We start from the raw sequence: 20,227 nt of genomic DNA, 5'->3' as shown, positions 1-20,227 counted from the left end.
ATGGATCGTCGTCCCTCGGAAGAGAAGTTGCAGGGGGACCAAAGAGGGCTCTTCCACTTCAGCCACCCCTTCCACATGCTCACCCAAATCGATTCGCCCTACCTCTTCACCTGCGTGGGCTGCAAGGAGTACGGCGCCGGGAACCGCTTCCGGTGCCAGACTTGCTGCGGCTTCGACCTGCACGACTTCTGCGCCCTCGCTCCTCCGGCTCTGCAGCACCATCCCTTCCACCCCAAGCACCAGCTCGCGTTCTTCGCTAAACCAGGTCGATCGGCCAGTTAATATTACTGAAATTTTAGATATTGATTATATATATAGATATTGATGACTGAAATGGCGGAACGTTAATAATGAAGGCGGCGGGTTTCTCCGTTCGAGATGCGACGTCTGCGGCAGAGCCACCAGGGGCTTCGCCTTCCGGTGCACCGCCGCCTCGTGTGGCTTCGAGATGCACCCCTGTTGCGCCGCGATGCGCGCGGAGATGAACTTCGCGGTGCATCAGCACCCGCTGGCGGTGACCCTCGCGCCGCCGGCGGCCGGTGCCCCGGCCGCCGCTTGCGGTCTGTGCCAGAGGAAGAGGTCCGGCCTGGCGTACCGGTGCGCGGCGTGCGGGTACTCTCTGCACGCGGCCTGCGCCAAGGACTTGGTGAACGGGCTGTTCGCCCACGGGTTCAGGTCGCCGCCGGAGAAGCCCAGCAAGCTCGGCGCGGCGGCGAGGGTGGCGACGCAGGCGCTGCTCGAGATCATCGGGGGGTTGATCGAGGGGATCGGAGAAGGAATCGGGGAGGCCTTCATCGACAACATTGGAAGAGGTACGACGATGAGAGGCGTCATTAAGGAGAAGTAGGAGAGTGATTAATTTTATGATTAAGTGCTAATTAACTATATAATTGAAGGGATTTGCTCTAATATGGAAGTTTATGTGATTAATTTGCATGTTATCGTTGTGTGTTGTACGTTATATATATTGATCACTACAATACATATTTTTATCATTAATTTTCCTTGCTTCTATTTTTTTTAACAATGAATTTCGAAAGCAAGTTAAAATTTTCTTAATTGATTATATTTTAATATAATATTGTACATTTAATATTATATTAAAATATAATTCCAATCCACTACAACCTACAACTTCAATTGCATGCTACATTTACAAATTAATTCATATATATAACATGAAAATTTCAATAAAAGTAATAAAAAATAGTGATTTTAGTTAATTACCTCAATTACAAACTTTAAATTATTTGGGAAAAATTAAATGACTAATATATTCAAAATAATTGAATGCACACGCACGTACGCTTGGATGATGCATGCATGAGGCCGGCCGCCATCACTTATTTTATTTAAATTATTTATTTATTTTTAAAATATATTGTTTAATATCTTACCAATTTTAAAAAATCATAAGTGGCAAACACTTGATTGAAGCATGCATGCGTCTAATTAATTGATTGGGGATCGATGGTTGAACCGTCAAACCAACCTTGCTTTATTCCTTCCACCATCACATTATCATATTCATTATCAATAATTAATAATTTTTTATATCACGTATAATGAGTAATAGTATCTTAAATCGGAAAATATCATTATAAACTATGATTACTCATCTATACATAAAAAATTAATAACATCTAAATGAACCAAATATAAGCTCATAAAAAAATCAAATTAACCTTAGATGACTTTTTTAATAATTTAATTTATTTAAAACTCTTAACTCATTCCTCATCAAATAAATTTATGTAAACCATGTACCTGCCCTGATGGTGCATTTAATTTACTGAGTGAAATGAATGAATATTTTAAGAGATATTATAAATAAAAATTAAAATAATTATACATAATTTTTTAAATTAATACTTTAATTCACTATGAAGTTTATGGAAACACACCATGAAATTTATTCGATGCCATGTCTGTTGAATTCATTCATTACTCTGATGTGCTGCCTTTCCCTTTCTTCGAATCTTCGTCCCCAACAGCACCTTTGCCGTGTCGGCAGATCAGTAAAAAATATATATATAATATACAATTATTATTTACTCATCATTATTATTATTTATTTATTTATTTATTATACATTTTACCTTTATTATACTGAATCAAATAATTAAATGCTGCTGATTTTGTGCAAGCAGCAGACGTGTTGTGTGGTTGTTTAATGCTGCGGATTTTGTGCAACAGTTGTCGTTTTATTATCACATTAATTAGATTCAGATTAGATTTTCTGTATCTGATAAAGTATCTTTCACCTCGAGAACAATCCATGCGATTTTTGTACGGCGGGGAAAGTTCTTAATTACCTCTTATCTTTCTCCATTTTTTGTAATTTTTTAAGAAAGAGACACGTCGATAATGAGAATTAACATTTCTATGTTTGTACTCTTAATTAATATAGTTTGTTATGGTCTAATCTTAATTCAATGTTTAATCACAATTGGTAATATTTGAGATAAAGGATTAGTCTCTCAAAATATATAAATATTATTGAAAATAAAAAAAATATCTAGTTAGAATTCAATCCTTATCTAACTAGAAAAGATTTTTATTTGACTAATTAATCGATCAATCATTAATTAATTATAAAATCAACAATTATTTGACTAATTTATCAATCACTAATTGGCTGACAACTCAGTCATTAATTAATTAGTTGATTTATTTGTCATTATTTAGTTGATTTATAACTATTATTTGCTGGTTGACAATGGTTAATTAATTATCCCATCTATTATAAAATGGAATATCTTATTTTTTTATTTAACAAAAATAGTTGGTATTGTTTTTTATTCTTGTATTAATTAAGTTGTATTCTTCTTGTTCTTAAATAAGAGGGACAATCTTCCCCTCTTGTGAGAGAATTTCATTCTTGTAACATATCTTATGAATACAAGAGTGAATTTTTAAAGATGATGTTTTATTTCGTACACTTGAATTTTCAACAAATATATAGAGAAATACATAGTAATTTATTCATGGATTAACTAGAGGAAAAGGATCGGAATCTATTAACCGACCAAATAATTTTTTTTTAGCCATCTAATAACCGACCAAATAGTTTTTTTTTCTTTAAAATTTTGCTCAGTGCATAGTAGCAGATTTTCTTCTTAGTGGTGGATTTTCTTCTTTTTATACTTCAACAACTTTCAGCCATCAGAATTGTAAATGTGACTCTTCTTCTTTCTCTAAAGTCATCAAGTTCACTATTCTCTTTAAAAAATTCAACAGCAGCAAAATTATAGCTTTCTACTTTTATTTCTTTATTGACAATCATTGTTTTAAAAGATTTAATTGATTGTGACAACTAAACTCGACGCTAGACGTCTTTCCATTGAATTTACCGGAGGACAATGACGACAAAGATAACAGTCGAGGATATCAATCATTATCTTTGGGACATAGGTGAGTTGGTTACGACGCAGCAAAATTGCAAAAGAGGGCAAGGGTTCGAATCCTGGCGAAGCCAGGCAATACCCTCATGCGTCGTAATCAACTGCACTTTTTCGATTTACTTCCTCACAGATGGTCGTGGGACCGACCGTGTGGGGCCGCTAAAGTGGCGGATTGCAGAAGAGGATATCAATCATAAATTGATTTTAATTTCTAATAATTTACCATGTTTGGATTGCAATCACAACGATTATTTATCATTATTTCTATATTTATTATTACTGTATTTATCATAAAATATCACCATGTTTGTCATTCACTACGAAAAATCCAACAATCTGCGACGAATTCTAGGACGAATTTAAAAAACAAATTCTTTGCAAATATATTGGCGATGAATTTTGCAACGAAAAAAATTAGTCGCAATAAAGTCGTCGTCAAAAATCTGCATCGAAAAATCTACATTTGTCGCAAATATTTGCGACGAAAATAAATATTCGTTGCCAAATTCGTCGTAAATTGGCGACGAATCCATATTCATCGTCAATTGGTGACGAATATTTGGATTCGTCGCCAATTGACGACGAATTTGGCAACGAATCTAGAATTCATTGTAAAATTCAATAAATAGTAACTTACGATATATTTGTGACGAACTGATTTTCGTTGCTAATTTCGTTGTCAATTGGCGACGAATCCCATTTTCGTCGTAAATTTCGTTGCAAAAATAAAAAAAATTTCAATGCAAGATTTATTTTGGTGATTATCCTGTATATACAAACAATATCGATTCAATCGGATCGATTCATAAATACATTTGACCTGTTATCAAACAATCACATACAACAATACAAATAAATCAAAAACATATATTCATTTCTTCCAAACATCCATTATATACAAATATCCATCACATACCAATATCGATATTCATAACATTCAAATATCCATCATGCATAATATACAATCACATAACATCTAACAATCACATCACAATCCAACAAATATCTACAATAGACATGTACACATGTCTATAAGTCTGTCCAACCAACCAACCAACAGTCACATGCATCACAATGCGAAAAATCCATACAAAGTACTAATACAAACAAGTCTGAGGATATATGAAGAAAAGATAGAAGAGATCATTGTGGTCCGCCGGAGACTCTGCTTGATTCTTCGTTACTATCTTATCTTCGCCTGCATACAAAAATAAGATAAAGAGAAAGTATCATTCTTAAAATTACAAATAAAACCTATAAATTAAATATGTAAAGACTAACCTTTTTTTTGATTTGTTTATAAAAACTTGTTTAACAAAAAACAAACAGTATTATTAACAATATATAAATTATTAACTTGCAGCTGTAATAAAATGCATATCAAATAAATAAAATAATGCTTAAAAATATGCATACATAAAAAAACTCATGAAGGATCACCACCATCGTCGCTGTCATCGTCGTCGTCTTCGTCACCAAGTTGCAACTGAAAATGTTGCAAAATCCGCTCTTATTGTTTTTGTAATTTGGTTATCTTTTTGTCTCATTTGTTTATCTCTTCGTATCATTTCCTCGTCTCTTTGTTGTAATAGCCCTTTCAATTGAGTGACCTCCTCTGTCAAGCTATGTATCTGTGATGTGACGGCAGGGGAGGTGGTAGAAGAGGTACCAGCAACTCTATGGGTTCTGCTCAAAGAACTCATTCCCAAAATTCTTCCACCACCTTTGCATCCCCCACTCGCCTCTAACCACAGACTCAATTCATTTCCAACTGAAAGAAGCTTACCACGTGAGGAGGAATCCGGCGGCGAGGGAGAGAGATTCGGCGGCGAGGGAGAGAGATCCGGCGGCGAAGGAGAGAGATCCGGCGGCGAGAGAGAGATCCGGCGGCGAGGGAGAGAGATCGGCGAGAGAGAGAGCTGTGCAGCAGAAACTTTGCGTGGGAGAAGAAAAGAGTTCGGAGTTAGGGTTTTAGTTAAGTTTTTGCGACGAATCCGTTTCGTCGCCAAATTGGCGATGAACAGGATATTCGTCGCCAAATTGGCGACGAACAGGATATTCGTCGCCAAAATTCGACGATATTTGTCTGGACGATGTCTATTTGTAACGAATTGAATTTTTCGTCGCCAATTTGGCGACGAATCTGGTATTCGTCGCCAAATTGGCGACAAATACCAGATTCATCGCCAAATTGGGTGATATGACATCTTTTTTGCAACGAATAAATCTTTCGTCGCTAATTTGCGATGAATAAATTATTCATTGCAATTGACGACGAATTTAGCAACGAATTATTTTTTACAGCGAATTCTACGATGAATATATTGAGTTGCTAAATTGGCAACTAATATTTTTTTCGTCGGAAATTTTGTTGCAGATTAGCGACGAAAGATGGATTCGTCCCAAAATTTGTTGCTGATTGGCGACGAAAATTATTCGTCCCAAAAATTCGTCGTAAAATACATATTTTATTAGTGATTATAACCTCTATATATTATCTTAGCAATATGTATAAATAGACTTGTTAGCTTATGACAATCATCAATAAAGTGGCAATTGTTCTCTCTATTCAATAATAATTTTTCACAAAATAAATTTCAATTCATATAATGATACAATTAAAAAGCTTTAATCTTAATAGCTTATCATGATTGTATATATTACTATAAACATCCTTCATTCTTCTACCTGGATTAATAGGGGAGGCAAAAAGAAGGAATGCCCTCCCAATTCCACAACTCAATTTATCTAACTAATGCACCTTTTCAGTTGGCAATACTGTTTTTTTTAAAGATGAATTAATTAATTTTCTCTTATTTCCTTGAAGAGGAAAAAAAAGAGGAGCAATGCAAATTGCAGTGGCAAGAGAATACTTAGTGTAATTTTTAAGTTTCCATGATTTGCTTATATATTTTCTGCCTATTTTTCAGGTTTAATATTCAAAAGGATCATTTTTTTGTCTTTGTATAGAAGTTTCAATCGTTTAAGAGGAGAAGAGGATTCTCATCTGGTAATTGGTATTTACTGTCGAGTTCTTGACTGCCAAATCTAATTGGAATCCAGTAAACTGCATTTTTTTCTTGAAATCCTAATTCATAAATGTGTCGGTGAGCGCATCTAATCGTCAAATCAGGTCAAGAATCTCTTTCTCTTTTTCTTTCCTGCTTTTGGCTGGATTAGTTTTGTTCTCTCTCTGTATTTATATATATATATTCAGGAGAAGACATCAAATGCAGATGCAGTGACGAGCTGTTGTTCACAGATTTTACTAAAAAAAAGGATTTACTTTCCTGCGATATCACTGACACAACACGTGTACTGTTGATGATCAGTGCAGTAAACCTCTGTTACTAATTTACCATACGAAATCTAAGCAGAAATCTATACTACAGCTCGTCAAAACTTGTTCTTTTTAGGTAGATTCGGAGATTTAGTCGTTCGTAGCCGATGAGAGTAGATATTGTTACTGATTAAAGTTAAGGTAGAGTTGAAGGGGCATATACGTTGTCCTTCCAAAGCTTTACTGCCTCTTCTACTCCTCTAAAGTAAACCACGTCGTCCCCAGCGAAACAGCTTGGTTCTTTCTCACCTAATGGTGGCCATGAAAAGTGATGGTACCATATAATGTTGTTGTTGTTGCTGTTGCATATCCATTGAGTCCAATAATTTATTGCGCACTTCTCATTTTCTAGTGCTGGAGTTGTCTCGTGGCCTGCTAGCAGTTTCTATAAATCATGGGTTGTTTCGGCCTCGTTAACCCATCGTTGTCTTCAGTGGTGCCATCTTCCAGCCTCATGCTCTTTGTTTGCTTCTCCTCCTCCTCCTCTTCCATTTCTTAGGGGAAGCTTTCAAGTGGTGGCTGTGGCTTTCTCTTCTGCTGTAGATTCAGGTGCTCCCTTCAAAGATTCACATGGAAAGGAGGCATCTTTAAATGAGGTGGAGTATTATTGCTCTCCGTGTTTGGTTCTTGCTCCTCCCCTTTCGGTGCTTGCAATTGGGGGTGAAATTAGAAGAGATGATTGCTGGATTTTTGTTTTATAGAATATGGATTAGTGTGTTTTGTCCTTTTGCATGTGAAATACCAGCATTTACTTGTATTGTGCAGGATTGTAAGACGTTTGGCATATGAACACCAAGTGATCGACGGAATTTGTCAGAGACTAAATGGATACGCCTCGCATCAGTAGCCTTTTTTCGGCTGGTTCTACCAGGCAGAGGCATTGTCGTAGGTAATTGCTTTGAGAAAAAAGCATGCATCTGCTTTCCTTTTTGGTGCAAAATTTGATGGGGAAAAGTATGATGGGGGATGAATTGTTTAGTGTTTTCAGTTTGTAAGGTGTTTTCTTTCTCTATCTTCTTCTTTGAGCAATAGATGAGGATTGATGTCGATTTGATGTTGCAAAGGGGAAGTCCTCAAAGAAATTACACAGTTGGACAGCGATAATAGATTTAAATCTGCAGGATCTTCTATAGAATACTTGGAGCCAAAGGGGCAAAACTTGGTTCAGTCATGAGCTTCAAATGGAGTACTGATGTCGACATAAAAACGTCATTCTCAAAGGATATGTGCAAATTCTTTGTTGGTTAGAAGAGAAAAAATTCCTGTGTTGGCATATGATTGTTGCTAGTATATCTGGTTGAGTTATAAGAGAAAGTTTGTGGATAGCCTCAAATCAATACTTTCAACCTTTGGCCTTCTGATGTGGTTTACAAGAGTTATTTGATCCATACTTTGATGTTGCTTCCACACATCACTAAGTTTTTTTATGTTAACATCCTGAACAGTGGAGTTGTACTGCTAAGTTTTTGATTGAAGTATGCTCTACGGAAATATTGGATAAATCATACATGCATTAACAAATACTTCTCTGTCTCTATCATCTCTTCTGGATTAACATTGCCCTTAATTCACTCTAGCTCATCTTCTGTCTGTTTAGTCTTCAAGCATTTACAGCTCTAATTGTTACAATAACTTATTTGTTTCTGTTTTACATCATTCTAACTCCCTGGCAGTGATCATTGTCCATGGAAATGGACTATGCAAGAAAATGGTTTGCATCACAATTTGTTTGGATTTTATTTGTGCATTGCTTCATAAATTAGATTCATACTGTGCCAATCCAATGCTAAGATTTGTATGCTGTTCAAATACACAAGTAAAAAAAGAGATTGTCGATGAAATGGTTTTACTTGGCATTCATTCTTCTGCAACAAAATCAACTATATATGTGATGAAGTATGCAGAAATGCTTGTATTCTGTACTTTTGTTCTGTAACTTTTAGTATTTATAGTCTCTTTCTCAATTTGGAACCTCTATATTGATTCTTCCTCTAACGGCTAAATCTTCTTGCTGTAATTGGTGCCAAATTTCAGTGTGTCTGGAGTGCGAGAAGACGTGTTAAATTTATCACCGCGTCTTCCACATCACAATTCTGTAAGTTCAATATCAAAATATATGTCTACATTATTAGTTTAACTGATAATGCTTGGACAATAATCTATTCTTTGTCCAATCAAAGCGGAATTAATGAGGACAATTGATTATCATGCAGGCTGCTCAGTTTGGAACAAGACTCGATTATGGAAAATCTTTTAGCTTTCAAGATGCAGCATCAAGTAGAACGTCCACTACATCTACTTGTTCTGGAGATACTTCAGTTAGCAAGGTAGTTTGCCTTTTCTTATCTAAAAGAAGTCTAGATGATCGTATACGTTTCTGCTCCACCACTTGTTTGTTCACTGATGTTGATAAGCATGCCATGCAGTCTGCAGCCGAATTGGTTAGAGAGATCTCCACTCTTGAGCTGGAAGTAATACAATTGGAAAGGCACCTGCTTTCACTATATCGGACAGCATTTGACCAATATCTATTTTGTCCCCCTACTTCCACGCACTACAACTGCAAACCGAATACACAATCCAATGCTGGAAGCGTAGGTCAAGATGCTGAACTTTGGAAACGATATGAAACAAATGATGCTGCCAAACTAGAAGTTCTGTTTGACAAAGACTGCCGAACTAAATCTCTCAAGAAGATTGAGGAAGTTCCCTTAAACTTTGGTCGTAAAGAGCAATCTCATGTATGCTTATCTTTTTGTTAGTTTAATGCGAATGATGCAATGCTTTATATAAGTTTCATCATTTAGAATAAGCAAATTATCTTCATCAAGCACTTGCAGGAAAATTGTAAAAAAAAAAAATTAATATGAATTTCGTCTTCACGGTACAATTCATTACAACATTTTACATTCTTTGAAATGTTAGAATCACTCGTCACCATCACATATATGAATTAATAAATAAGTGGTTGTTTTCATTGCTTCAACTCACATTATGCATTCCAATGTACTCTAACATGGAACATCTTATTTATATTTGGTAAAAAAAACCCTCACTTGCTATTGTATGCAATTTGAGTTTTTCATTTATAAATGCGAGTTCTCGGGCAAGTTTAAGTTCTTTATCATTTTGTTGTCTTTGTGAGCAAGTAGGCTATGCATATTTGGTTGTCACATTCGGAAGATTCATAACATTGCTCTGATTCATGTTGCATTGCAGGATACAGCGTGCTACGTCTCAGGTCACCGCAGTCTCGCAGATCATCTTGGTACATCAGTTATGGATCATGTGCCTGAGATTTCTTGTAAACTTTCTGAAGAAATCCTGAGATGCATTTCTGCTATTTATTGTAAACTTGCAAGTCCAACATCTCACAATATCGATCTACTGGATTCACCTACACCTTCAGTATCATCTTCAAGCACACTTTCTACAAGGGATCCAGGTGATAATTGGAGTCCTAGATTCCGTTGTGAAGCTACAGAAAAGAACTCCCGATATGGGTCTTACAAAGATAAAAAGAGTCCATATAGTAGTATGATAGAAATTCCCCAAATACGCATCAACGGTGAAAGATTTAAGTATGCCTCTCACAAGCTGAATATTTTCAGGTAATTATTCAACTGTTGGAATTTCTGACATTATTCTAATGCATAAAGTGTTCTATGTGATAAAACTTTATCTTGCCTTTTAAAACAACAGTTCTACCTGCTTAATTTCACTCCATTTCTCTTAGGTCGCTGATCCAGCGTCTTGAGACTATAGATCCCAAAAAGATGACACACGAAGAGCAGCTCGCATTTTGGATCAACATCCACAATGCACTAGTAATGCATGTATGTATACTACCTTAACTTGGGATAGGCTAAGTATTTGTTTCCTATGGTGATTGTTTCAAAACAATTCCTTTCATCATAATCGTCTTCTACTTGAAATATAACAGGCTCTTCTAGCATACGGCCTTCGGGAGAATAACATAAGAGGCACTTACTCGATACTCAAGGTGTGCATCATGCTTTTTCTAATAACTGTGGTTTCTAGTGGATGAACCTCTAAATCTCCGAAAAAAATGCATCTCAGGCAGCTTACAATATTGGTGGGCATCCTGTAAATGCATTTATCATTCAAAGTTCTATTCTTGGATGTCAACTCCATCGACCATCTTTGGTATATCTTCATCTTTCTTCACTTTTTTTCTTTCCTCGAGCTATTCGATATCAGGATAGTGTATACTTTGCCGTCTGGTTGGCACAATGGTAACACATCTGTCAAATATCCTATGTCAGTAGAAAAGATGAATAAATGCATAACTTTTCAAGAGGAATTAAGACTCCAACTTGCTTTTCATATCGACACATTGCATTAAACAATGGCAACTTATCGTTATCTAAATAAAACAATAAGGTTATGAGGTATGGACTGATTTACTTTAGAACGTTCAGTCGTATTTCTTGTTGCTACTTACGAAATGATGATGAGTGCTGGTAGAATTTTATCTAGTCCTCTTTTAACTGAACTGTTAGTTAATTTCACAAATACCTGCAAATCAAGATTAAACACCTGCATTAGTTATGGCTCATCACTTGATTCTCTGACATTTTCCGAACTATCTTTATGTCAATGGAAATCATCACTTCGAATCTACCTGCAAGTCCGAAAGTTAAATCATTAACTCGAATAGATGCTGAGAAGCTACTTTAGATGTGATAAGAGAGTATCATTGATGATCAAACTGAGCCACTTTGATGTATGATAAGTTTATTCTCACAAAAATCCTTACAAGTGACTTCCTAATGTATCTCTGCAGTACTTGTCGAAAATTTTCTCTGCAAAGCTACCATCAGCGAAAGACAAACACCCATATGCACTCGACCGAGTGGAGCCACTTGTTCACTTTGCGATTTGTTCCGGGTCATCCTCAGACCCTGCTGTAAGAATCTCAACATCCATCCGCATATCTACTTAAAGCAAAATGTGCTGAATTGCTAGTTTATCCTCCTGGTTCACATGAGCTAGATCATTCTTCTTCACTGAATAAGCTATACACCATTTTTTGCAGCTTCGCGCATATAGTGCCAAGGCGATACACCAGGATCTTGAGATCGCAAGAGCTGAATTCATTCAAGCGAACGTTTGTGTCCTGAAAGAAACTAAGATCATGCTGCCGAAGATCTTGCATTACTACACAAAAGATGCATGCATGGAGCTCCTAGACCTTCTCAAGATGATCTGCAGGCATGTTTCGGATCCCAACAGGAAGGCCATCCAAGCATGCTGCAGAAGGAAGCCTGACAAGTTCGTCGAGTGGTCGTCATTCAAGTCGTCCTTCAGATACATTGTGCATACGGATTTAGCGAAATACTGAGAGAGTCGGAAAGGCAAGCAAGCTGTGTAGTCTTCGATCATAGTAGAAATCCAAATAATGCATCTGTGCATGTGGTGTTCTTGTAAGTTCTTCCCTCCTCCATAAACTGCTGCGAGTTGTGTGAGAAAGTCAATTGTTTAATTTCTGAAAATAGATAGGGGGGTTCAGGTTTGACTTTTTAAGGGTGCATATGTGCAGCAGCTCTTTAACTTCTTTTTGGATGGTTTAGAAGAAATCCAAACAAGATTAAGTCAGATTGCAATCCAACCCAATATGAAAATAAATTAACAAAAAACTGTAACTGGTTAACTGCTAATCCAAAGCCGTGTTTCTTCATTATCTTTATGCCGTTCCAGCTTTGACCGTTTTGACGGTTCCTTTGCGTCTTCCCCACGCTCCCCACGCTGAGTAATCTAATCCAAAGTCAACGCCGTTTTCTCGAATCCGCATTGTTAACGTGGAAAAACAAACGGCCGACAGCAATCCTCCACTGATGACGATGACAAAGAAGTAGATGAAATCTTCCGCAATGGATGAGGTCTCCATCTGAATGACGTCATCGTCTACATCCATCCACCCGCCGCAATCCACTCGTTCCTGCTCATCCTCATCTTCCTCCTCGACGCGGGCCAGCGAAGAGATTCCAGCGGTCTCTCTCGTCCTTGCGGCGCCCACCGATTTCACCGTTGCTCCTCTTATAAATTCCTGCACATCTCCATGCATCGACCCATATAAGTGAGCCATCGATCATATTTGACTTCTCGGTTCTCGAGGGAGTAAGTTTTCGATCGCATCATGCCAAAAGATCTCCCAATTCTCGGCCGCTTATGGTCCAACCTCTCCGCCAAGTCCAGGAAGCAGGGCGAGGTAGGCTTAGCAGTGGTGGACGACGAGCCACCTTGCGGTAGCACTAGTACCATGACAGCGACGACCGACATGGAGCGGGTGTTCCGCTACTTCGACGAGGACGGCGACGGCAAGATCTCGCCCGCCGAGCTGCGGAGCTGCATGCGGGCGGCGGGCGAGGAGCTGTCGGCGGAGGAGGCAGCGGCGGTGGTGGAGTCGAGCGACTCCGACGGCGACGGCATGCTGGGGGTGGAGGAATTCGTGCGGATGGTGGAGGCGGAGGGGGAGGCGGAGCGGGGGAGGAATCTCAGGGAGGCCTTCGAGATGTACGCGGTACAGGGGAAGAAGCAGCACGGGGAGAAGGAGGAGGAGGAGGAGTGGCGGATCACGGCGAGGAGCCTGCGGAGGATGCTGAGGAGGCTGGGGGAGTCGAGGACGGTGGTGGAGTGCCAGGCGATGATCCGGGAGTTCGACCTCAACGGCGACGGCGTGCTCAGCTTCGACGAGTTCAAGATCATGATGCATTAGGCGGGAGTTGCTTCTGACCTGACGTCGAGCATTCGCTTATTGGATTGTTTTTGTAAAATATACCGATATTATTAGCTAATAAAATTTAATTTATTTTAATAACAATTAAAATATAAAATTTCACACAATCAACTTCCCAATGTAAAAAAATAAATTAAAAAATTATAATTAATAATTACGAAGAAAGATATTACCTCAACAGCTTCCGACGAGGCCCGAAGGTGAAAGATTGTGCAAAGGCATCACATGAATACATAGATTATCTCAAATCAAAGCCATACTACAGCGTTTCATTCATCGAACTATCATCCATTTTAAGTTTTATCATACTTTACGATACAGCTTGTTGAAGTTTTTAAAAGGAATCTAAAATAACTGCCACGGGTTTACATTTCCCCTCGCCGAGCTGAACAGACTACTTTTATCTTCTGCTTTTCTTGTGATGCTTAGATCTCTTATCTTTCCGTTTCCTTTTTCCTGATTTCTCTTCTTTTGATCTGCTACTCTTGGAATGTGATTTCCATGATCTGCTGGTATCATGCTTCCTAGAGTCGTCTGTATCAGAATCACGATCGAGTGAACTACGATGCCTAAGGAAACCTGGTTTCTCGGGGCCAAGAATACGGCTTTCCCAATCTTCTTTCATCCGCACATCATCATCTGTGTTGTCATTTTGTCTGGAAGATGCTTGGGGTGGATATGGACCAGCTTCATCCATTCTTGAGCCTACATCGCCTCTTCCCCGCTTTGCCCTGACAAACATCCAGTTGTTTGATAATCAAGGATCGGAGCAATGAAATCTGTTCTTAATGAATTACATGTACAGCTTCTACAATTGAGGTATGTAAGATAATGCAAATAGCGAGTTAATTGCAGACCTCAAGCGGAGAAACTCTTCAACTTCTTCATCTCTAAGACCGTCTCTATCTGAACAATCGTCTAGATCTGGCTTACTTGGTGCATATGAGAGCGTTTTGCTGTTCTCCTTGTGCTTTGAGCTAGATGAGATATGGTGTGAACTTGAGTGGTGCTTCTCGCTGCTGCTTCCTTTGTGTGTGTATTGCTTTGATCTTCCCTCGAGCTTAGCTTCCAATGCCAACTCCTTTTCCCGAGCTCGCCACATTTCAGAAACCTCAACAGCTCGATTTGCTGGACAGAGATGGTGTCAACAAAATTAAGAGACATAAAAATGATAGATATACAGTGATCCATCAAACTAGTATTAGGCTCAAGGGTTTGTTAGGATGTAGACTGGCAGATCGGCATAGAAGAAAATAGCAAATAAACAACAGGCCTATGTGGTTTACCATTGAGTTAGTCATTAAATTGAATGGACAAACGTATAGTTTGGTGGAATAACATCAATTGAGATGTTAGGTATATAGTATACCTATTTTAACAGAAGGCTGCAGAATGTGCAATATCAGTACCACTTGCACTAGCTGGCCATTAACTCCTTTTTCAAGATATGCTACGGGAAAACCATAGACAATCAATAGTCATGTCTCCATGCTTAGCATCCTAGTGTTTTCTATGTTTTCACCAGAAAACTGCACACTAGCCCCAAAAGCAATGTGTTCCACCCTCAAGTGTATGACATGCAGGCTCACAATCACTCATGGATACGGACACCCACACCTACGGTGCAGTGAAACACATTTGGCAATGCAGTACAATACCATGCTGGAGCATTATTGATCAACACAAGATCAAAATCAAAGCAAGATTGGCATGGGAAAAAATTACCTGAGCAATCATGCATTACCCATATCACAAAATACAACCTTTTGTTTTGGCCCATAATGTGTGAGACGAACTCAAATGACATCTAGTAAGAGTCCGCAGCCTACAAATAAAAAACTCATCTTTGATTTCTTACTCTTCCTCCTCTTCTTTCTCTTTTTCTTTGTCTTATTATCCTATGGTCTGCTCAATTCGTCATTGCTCCTCAAATCTCCCTTTGCTCATAATTGAGCCAATGTATGATGCCACCAAGGCATTCACCATCTTCTCCAACTCTCACCATTTGATGTCATGTGATCATTGTCTCTCACTAGATCTCATGTGGACGCAATGGAAAAAATACAAAGAGTTCAGAAGATCGATCATATTCTCCATCCCAATTAACTAAATCAAAACCAATCTGTGAATAACTGAACCAAGCTTAATTTAGAAATGCCTCAACCCCAGATAGAAGCTGAGACTGAACCTAAATTGAGCATGAAATCAATCCAAATCAATAAAATTCATTGCATCCATGAAGGCCATCTTTAACCCTATCAAATCCAGTTGAAGTCATTAAACCCAATTAAACATAACCTATGCCTGAGTCCAACTATCTCTAAATTTAATGTGCATTTTTTTGCTTAGTTATAGCTAGATATAAAAATGACCATATAATATAAATATATAAGCATGTGACTATATATAGCAAACCTTTAGAGTTATTTCTACATAATATTAGCTCAATTGACTATAAAATGGATACTTTCTTATGTTTCAGGCAATTAGGTTAACTAGGAGATAAAACAGATGAAGCTAGTTGAAAATAAGTCAGTAGAGTCCTAGCCACTGGTGTCAATACGGGATTGAAAATGATTTTAAACCTCTTCTCAGAGCTTACCCTTTTCACTAGAACTTTACCAAATTCAATGATGAGAAAGCCATTAAAGAAACAATCATTTTTATGAAAAATAATTTTACAAAGATTCTGCAATGCCTTAAACAATGCCGGGTATGAGACTTGTCAATACTATTCTACTACTAAAAAAAATCAGAAAGACTAATCAATGAGCTGAATAAATTTAAAGACTAACTTTTTATTGCTTAAATGAATATATCAGCAATTGGCCTTCCCTTTACTAGTTGGATCAGCTATGTGATGTCAGGTCCATAGCCCATTACTAACATTTGGGGTGATTCATTGACTATGAAAACCCAGTTACCTATTTCACCACTTAACTTATATGAATGGATTTGGAAACTATATTAATGTTGATTGTAGCATTTAGTAGCTCATTTAGGGTTTATATTATTAAAACTGAATGATAATGTTTTAGTCAAACAAATTTCACTTTTAAATAACAGTGAACCATTGAACAGGTATCTTGTCCTACAAAAGTCTGTCTATCCTAGTTCTGGATCTCCAAGTTGTTATGATTTCCATCACAATAAAATTAAACTAGTATTATATTCAGATGCTCTGAAGATTTGCAAGGCTACACGTGAATGAGTTGAATTTGAGCTGTGATTGAGATTTTATCACAAGCAAGAAAATAATAAATTGATAATATGAAAGATAAACTACTTGACCTTTGAAAATTTTGAAGATCCTATCTAATCTTGTCTTCTTTCTCTGTGCAAATCTTAGAATCAGATGCCATGAATCTACAAGACTACAACCACTTCAATTTTTTATGTAGGTAGTAGAAGGCCATTGTGAATCAGACAACGATTCTCCATAGATAAGTGCATGCAGAAAAACACACAAGTCGGCCAGCTCTATAATTTCCAAAGTTGAGCAGATTCGGTTGACATGAAGAAACCATTCTAAATTTTAGTTGTTTTGTAGTCACGGGCAAGTTTTGCGATGAACAGGACAATATATCACAGAGGTTATATGAGGTAAGGACAACATGGACTAATTAAATTAGATTAATTCAGATGAGCAACAAACCTTGTTGTACTCCATGAACAGTGGCAGTTAGAAAACGTGCATTCGGCCGACCTCTAACATTGGGCTTACGGAGGTAAACATGGACACCTTCTTTTTCTGCTTCCACACGCATTCTCCTAGCCTCCTCCATTAATAAGGAAGCAAGGCGGTTCTCTGTCTCCAGATCCATGTTATGCACCCAGGCTGCAGTACATAGCTATATGAGATGTATGCAACATAGACTGAAAATTTTCTTTAAGAAAAAAATTGAAGCACAAGATCAAAACAGCAACTTTATAGCTAATCAATTGCATCAGGGTGCAAACCAAAACCAAACCAAACTTAAAATGATTGACTATTTTCCAACCCAAAACCAAATTGATAAATTGAAAAAGGTGAATTTTTCAATTTGGTTCAGTTTGGTTTATTGGCTTCAGGTTACATGCCCACCTCTAAGTAGCTGAGTTCAATAGACAAAATGAGTCTAAACACCACTCTTGTTCTTTACCTTTTCAGTTTCTCCTTTTAATTTTTACTCCTCTATTTTTTTTTCATTTTCTAAAAAAAATATTGAATTTCCCCCCAAAAAAGTTGACAAGCATTTTATATTTAAATTTTACTCCTCTAATTCAAATAATAATTTGACTTGACTGTCAAAGATCCAAAATTGTAAATTTATTAAACTAAATGTAAATTGAGTATGATATCAGAGTAGATTATAATTAAGGAAATCTAGCTATAATGAGTTTATAATTTATTTTTACAGAGACTATATTCCATTACATTTTCCTGATATATTGATACTAAGCACCTTCAGGTAAATTCAAATAGATTCTCCGAACTAAGTCACTTCAGTCAACTTCTAGTTACTTTGTACTATTTCTTAACTAGTTATATTAGCTGACAAATTGTAGCAATCTAATAAAAATTTAATTAAAGAACTGTAACTACTAATGAGAAAATATTTATAACACAAGATATTATTATTTAACTAAATAAAAAATTATATATTCAAAAAATATAAATTATTTTGTTTTGTGCCCTTGGTTCCTTAGCTTTTGTTTTAATTTTTTTTTCTGGTTCCAATTCTACTGATATGATAGGTAAAGTTTTCGGCTAGCCAATCTTGATACCAACCACAAATTACGAGTTTGATAATCATTAGAAAATGACTACTAAAGCACATCTAAGCAGCTACTGTTGATATCATGGAGCAATTTCCAAACATTACCAAAGAAATATGATATCAGAGTTAAACTAAGGTATGTATCCAACCCACTCAAAGGAAAGTGCAAAAGTTAGATGATCCTTTCAAAGCACATGCTTATAATAATGTAGACAACCATACAACAATTTGCATGTGAGCGTGGTATTTCCCAAGACAATATTGAGCCTTGATTCAGGCAATATGCATGTGAGGCACTGATGGCTTGTACTTGTCCTTGATTATAACTGTGAAGGAAAGACAGTACTTGATTATAACTAAAGTTGGATTCCCTAACAAGTCCTATCAACCAATACAATTTGAACAGGAAGCTATACTCCGATCAGCTAACCAAAAGTACAAGCATTAAGATTTATCTTAATGAGTTAAAGAGAATACTCACGGATATCCATCAAGAGTTGGTGCTCAAATTAGTATGTTTAAGTACCACTTCATACATAAATTTGAAAATATGTTTACATGTAAAATTTGCAAATTTTAAAGAATTTTTTTATCTACATATTAATTTTCACTTTTATCAAGATAGGTCAGTAGAATATAAAAAAATTAATTAACTGTAGGCTATTTATTATGCAGTTTAATAATTATAAAACTATCATAAAAAGTTATCAAATTGTACTATAATTTATAACAGTAACTCATGACTCTCATGATTTCCGGTTAGGCGTCAACAAAACTTAACCATTAGGGACCCAAGTGGCTCACAATATTCTAAAATCATGTGATCACCAATTTGGTATTGACAGCCTAATCATTACATGTCCTATAATATCCTTGAAGTCACGTAAACCCTGGTTAAGCATTAGCAAGCCTGACTAAGTAATTGTTGTGCATCCCATTTACAATGTTCATAGGGCTTTCCGTAATCATGACTAGAAGCACCTCAAAGAAGTTCATAATGCATATAACACTCATCATATCCTCGCTCATCTACCTCACCATGTATAATAACTATACTACAAGTCTTTCATGTTAGGGTAAATGTTTCACAAATGACATGTTAGAGCAAGCAACATCAAATAAGGATAGCAACTTTAAGCATGCATAATCAAATAAGAATAGCAATTCCAAGCAAGCATCATTGATGACTAACATATTAGACACAGGTATGAATATAATCGATAAACATGATATGCAAGATAAGCCATAAACACACGCAGGAAAACTAAAAAAAGGGTAAAAAGAACATCCATTGAGATAGAATTTCGAAGCAAAGCCTCTAGAAAACCCTAATCATCAGGTCAAGCCAGCTATAAAAAATTCGGGGGTTGTGTTGCCAAAAGAAGATAACAGCACTGATTGCAAGCTTACCAATACTCCGGTTAGGAGAAGAAGGATCTTGTTTCTACTAGCTCGCCGGCGCCGCTCGCAGCGTCTCGCGCCGCTGAAGGAGAAAGATCGACGGAGGCACCAGATCCCGGAAGAAAATGCGCACGGGAGAGGTCTCACAAGGCGCGGATATTAGTAGAGGGAGTAAAGACTTGGTTTCCGGTAGATTTCACCGGGGTTCCTTTTCCGAATCGAAAGGCTGCGGCGAGCTTTCCAAAAACAGAGGGAGGAGCATGCGCAATTCCCAAAACGGAGAGAAAGAAGACAAACTTTCCTAATAAGGACGGCGGTGCTGCTGTTCTTTCCAACGGCCCCGGCGAAGAAATCGCGAGGGCGTCGTCGGGCGAGGGGAAGAGGGCAAGAGAAAAGGGCAAAAAATAAATACCTAGTTTATTATTATTATTTTCCTCGGATAAATTGGTCGGGTTCGGTCTTTGCATTTGGTTCACTTGAGCCTACTTAATTGGACCCGACCGATTCGATTGCGCTCGAAATTTTTAAATCACAGGCATTGAAATTAACACGGGATCTACCA

At 37.3% G+C, this 20,227-nt stretch overlaps 4 protein-coding genes across 5 annotated transcripts; 3 read left to right on the top strand and 1 right to left on the bottom strand.

The window, feature by feature from the left end:
* Positions 1 to 847, top strand: LOC141837722 (uncharacterized). Its single transcript, XM_074725098.1, has 2 exons — positions 1 to 265; positions 357 to 847. Exons 1-2 carry the CDS (start codon positions 1 to 3, stop codon positions 845 to 847), a joined length of 756 nt encoding a protein of 251 aa, XP_074581199.1.
* Positions 848 to 7,166: 6,319 nt separating this feature from the next.
* LOC141840628 (uncharacterized) lies at positions 7,167 to 12,290 on the top strand. 2 transcript variants are annotated; one of them, XM_074728670.1, is made up of 11 exons: positions 7,167 to 7,404; positions 7,510 to 7,633; positions 8,779 to 8,839; positions 8,958 to 9,071; positions 9,171 to 9,485; positions 9,964 to 10,355; positions 10,481 to 10,580; positions 10,688 to 10,747; positions 10,825 to 10,911; positions 11,552 to 11,674; positions 11,804 to 12,290. In XM_074728670.1, exons 2-11 carry the CDS (start codon positions 7,569 to 7,571, stop codon positions 12,107 to 12,109), a joined length of 1,623 nt encoding a protein of 540 aa, XP_074584771.1. In that variant the 5' UTR covers positions 7,167 to 7,404; positions 7,510 to 7,568; the 3' UTR covers positions 12,110 to 12,290. The 2 variants fall into 2 exon arrangements, with proteins under 2 accessions (XP_074584771.1, XP_074584770.1); XM_074728669.1 differs by having other exon boundaries at positions 7,168 to 7,340.
* A 394-nt stretch (positions 12,291 to 12,684) lies between these two features.
* LOC141840869 (putative calcium-binding protein CML19) lies at positions 12,685 to 13,588 on the top strand. The gene has a single exon (XM_074728954.1). The coding sequence runs from the start codon at positions 12,905 to 12,907 to the stop codon at positions 13,481 to 13,483; it is 579 nt and encodes a 192-aa protein (XP_074585055.1). The 5' UTR covers positions 12,685 to 12,904; the 3' UTR covers positions 13,484 to 13,588.
* A 122-nt stretch (positions 13,589 to 13,710) lies between these two features.
* On the bottom strand, positions 13,711 to 20,055 carry LOC141841480 (uncharacterized). The gene is made up of 4 exons (XM_074729654.1): positions 19,675 to 20,055; positions 17,160 to 17,342; positions 14,362 to 14,632; positions 13,711 to 14,235 (listed from the first exon to the last, which is right to left on the bottom strand). Exons 2-4 carry the CDS (start codon positions 17,326 to 17,328, stop codon positions 13,905 to 13,907), a joined length of 771 nt encoding a protein of 256 aa, XP_074585755.1. The 5' UTR covers positions 17,329 to 17,342; positions 19,675 to 20,055; the 3' UTR covers positions 13,711 to 13,904.
* Between the last annotated feature and the right edge of the window lie 172 nt (positions 20,056 to 20,227).

This window comes from Curcuma longa, chromosome 11 (genome assembly GCF_044706935.1).
Source record: "Curcuma longa cultivar G26 ecotype Majalengka, Jawa Barat chromosome 11, ITB_CL_G26_1.1, whole genome shotgun sequence".
NCBI classification, from domain to species: Eukaryota; Viridiplantae; Streptophyta; class Magnoliopsida; order Zingiberales; family Zingiberaceae; genus Curcuma; species Curcuma longa.
This window is presented reverse-complemented; position numbering and strand designations above follow the sequence as displayed.

Bases quoted from the DNA above. Each gene is read 5' to 3' on its own strand.
- LOC141837722 (XM_074725098.1), top strand. From the start codon at position 1: ATGGATCGTCGTCCCTCGGAAGAGAAGTTGCAGGGGGACCAAAGAGGG. The intron at 266-356 runs GTCGATCGGCCA...TTAATAATGAAG, and splicing joins CGCGTTCTTCGCTAAACCAG to GCGGCGGGTTTCTCCGTTCG.
- LOC141840628 (XM_074728670.1), top strand. From the start codon at position 7,569: ATGGATACGCCTCGCATCAGTAGCCTTTTTTCGGCTGGTTCTACCAGG. The intron at 10,748-10,824 runs GTGTGCATCATG...AATGCATCTCAG, and splicing joins GCACTTACTCGATACTCAAG to GCAGCTTACAATATTGGTGG. The intron at 11,675-11,803 runs GTAAGAATCTCA...CATTTTTTGCAG, and splicing joins GGTCATCCTCAGACCCTGCT to CTTCGCGCATATAGTGCCAA.
- LOC141840869 (XM_074728954.1), top strand. From the start codon at position 12,905: ATGCCAAAAGATCTCCCAATTCTCGGCCGCTTATGGTCCAACCTCTCC.
- LOC141841480 (XM_074729654.1), bottom strand. From the start codon at position 17,328: ATGGATCTGGAGACAGAGAACCGCCTTGCTTCCTTATTAATGGAGGAG. The intron at 14,633-17,159 runs GTTTGTTGCTCA...ATCTCTGTCCAG, and splicing joins TGTTCATGGAGTACAACAAG to CAAATCGAGCTGTTGAGGTT. The intron at 14,236-14,361 runs GTCTGCAATTAA...GATGTTTGTCAG, and splicing joins GAAGAGTTTCTCCGCTTGAG to GGCAAAGCGGGGAAGAGGCG.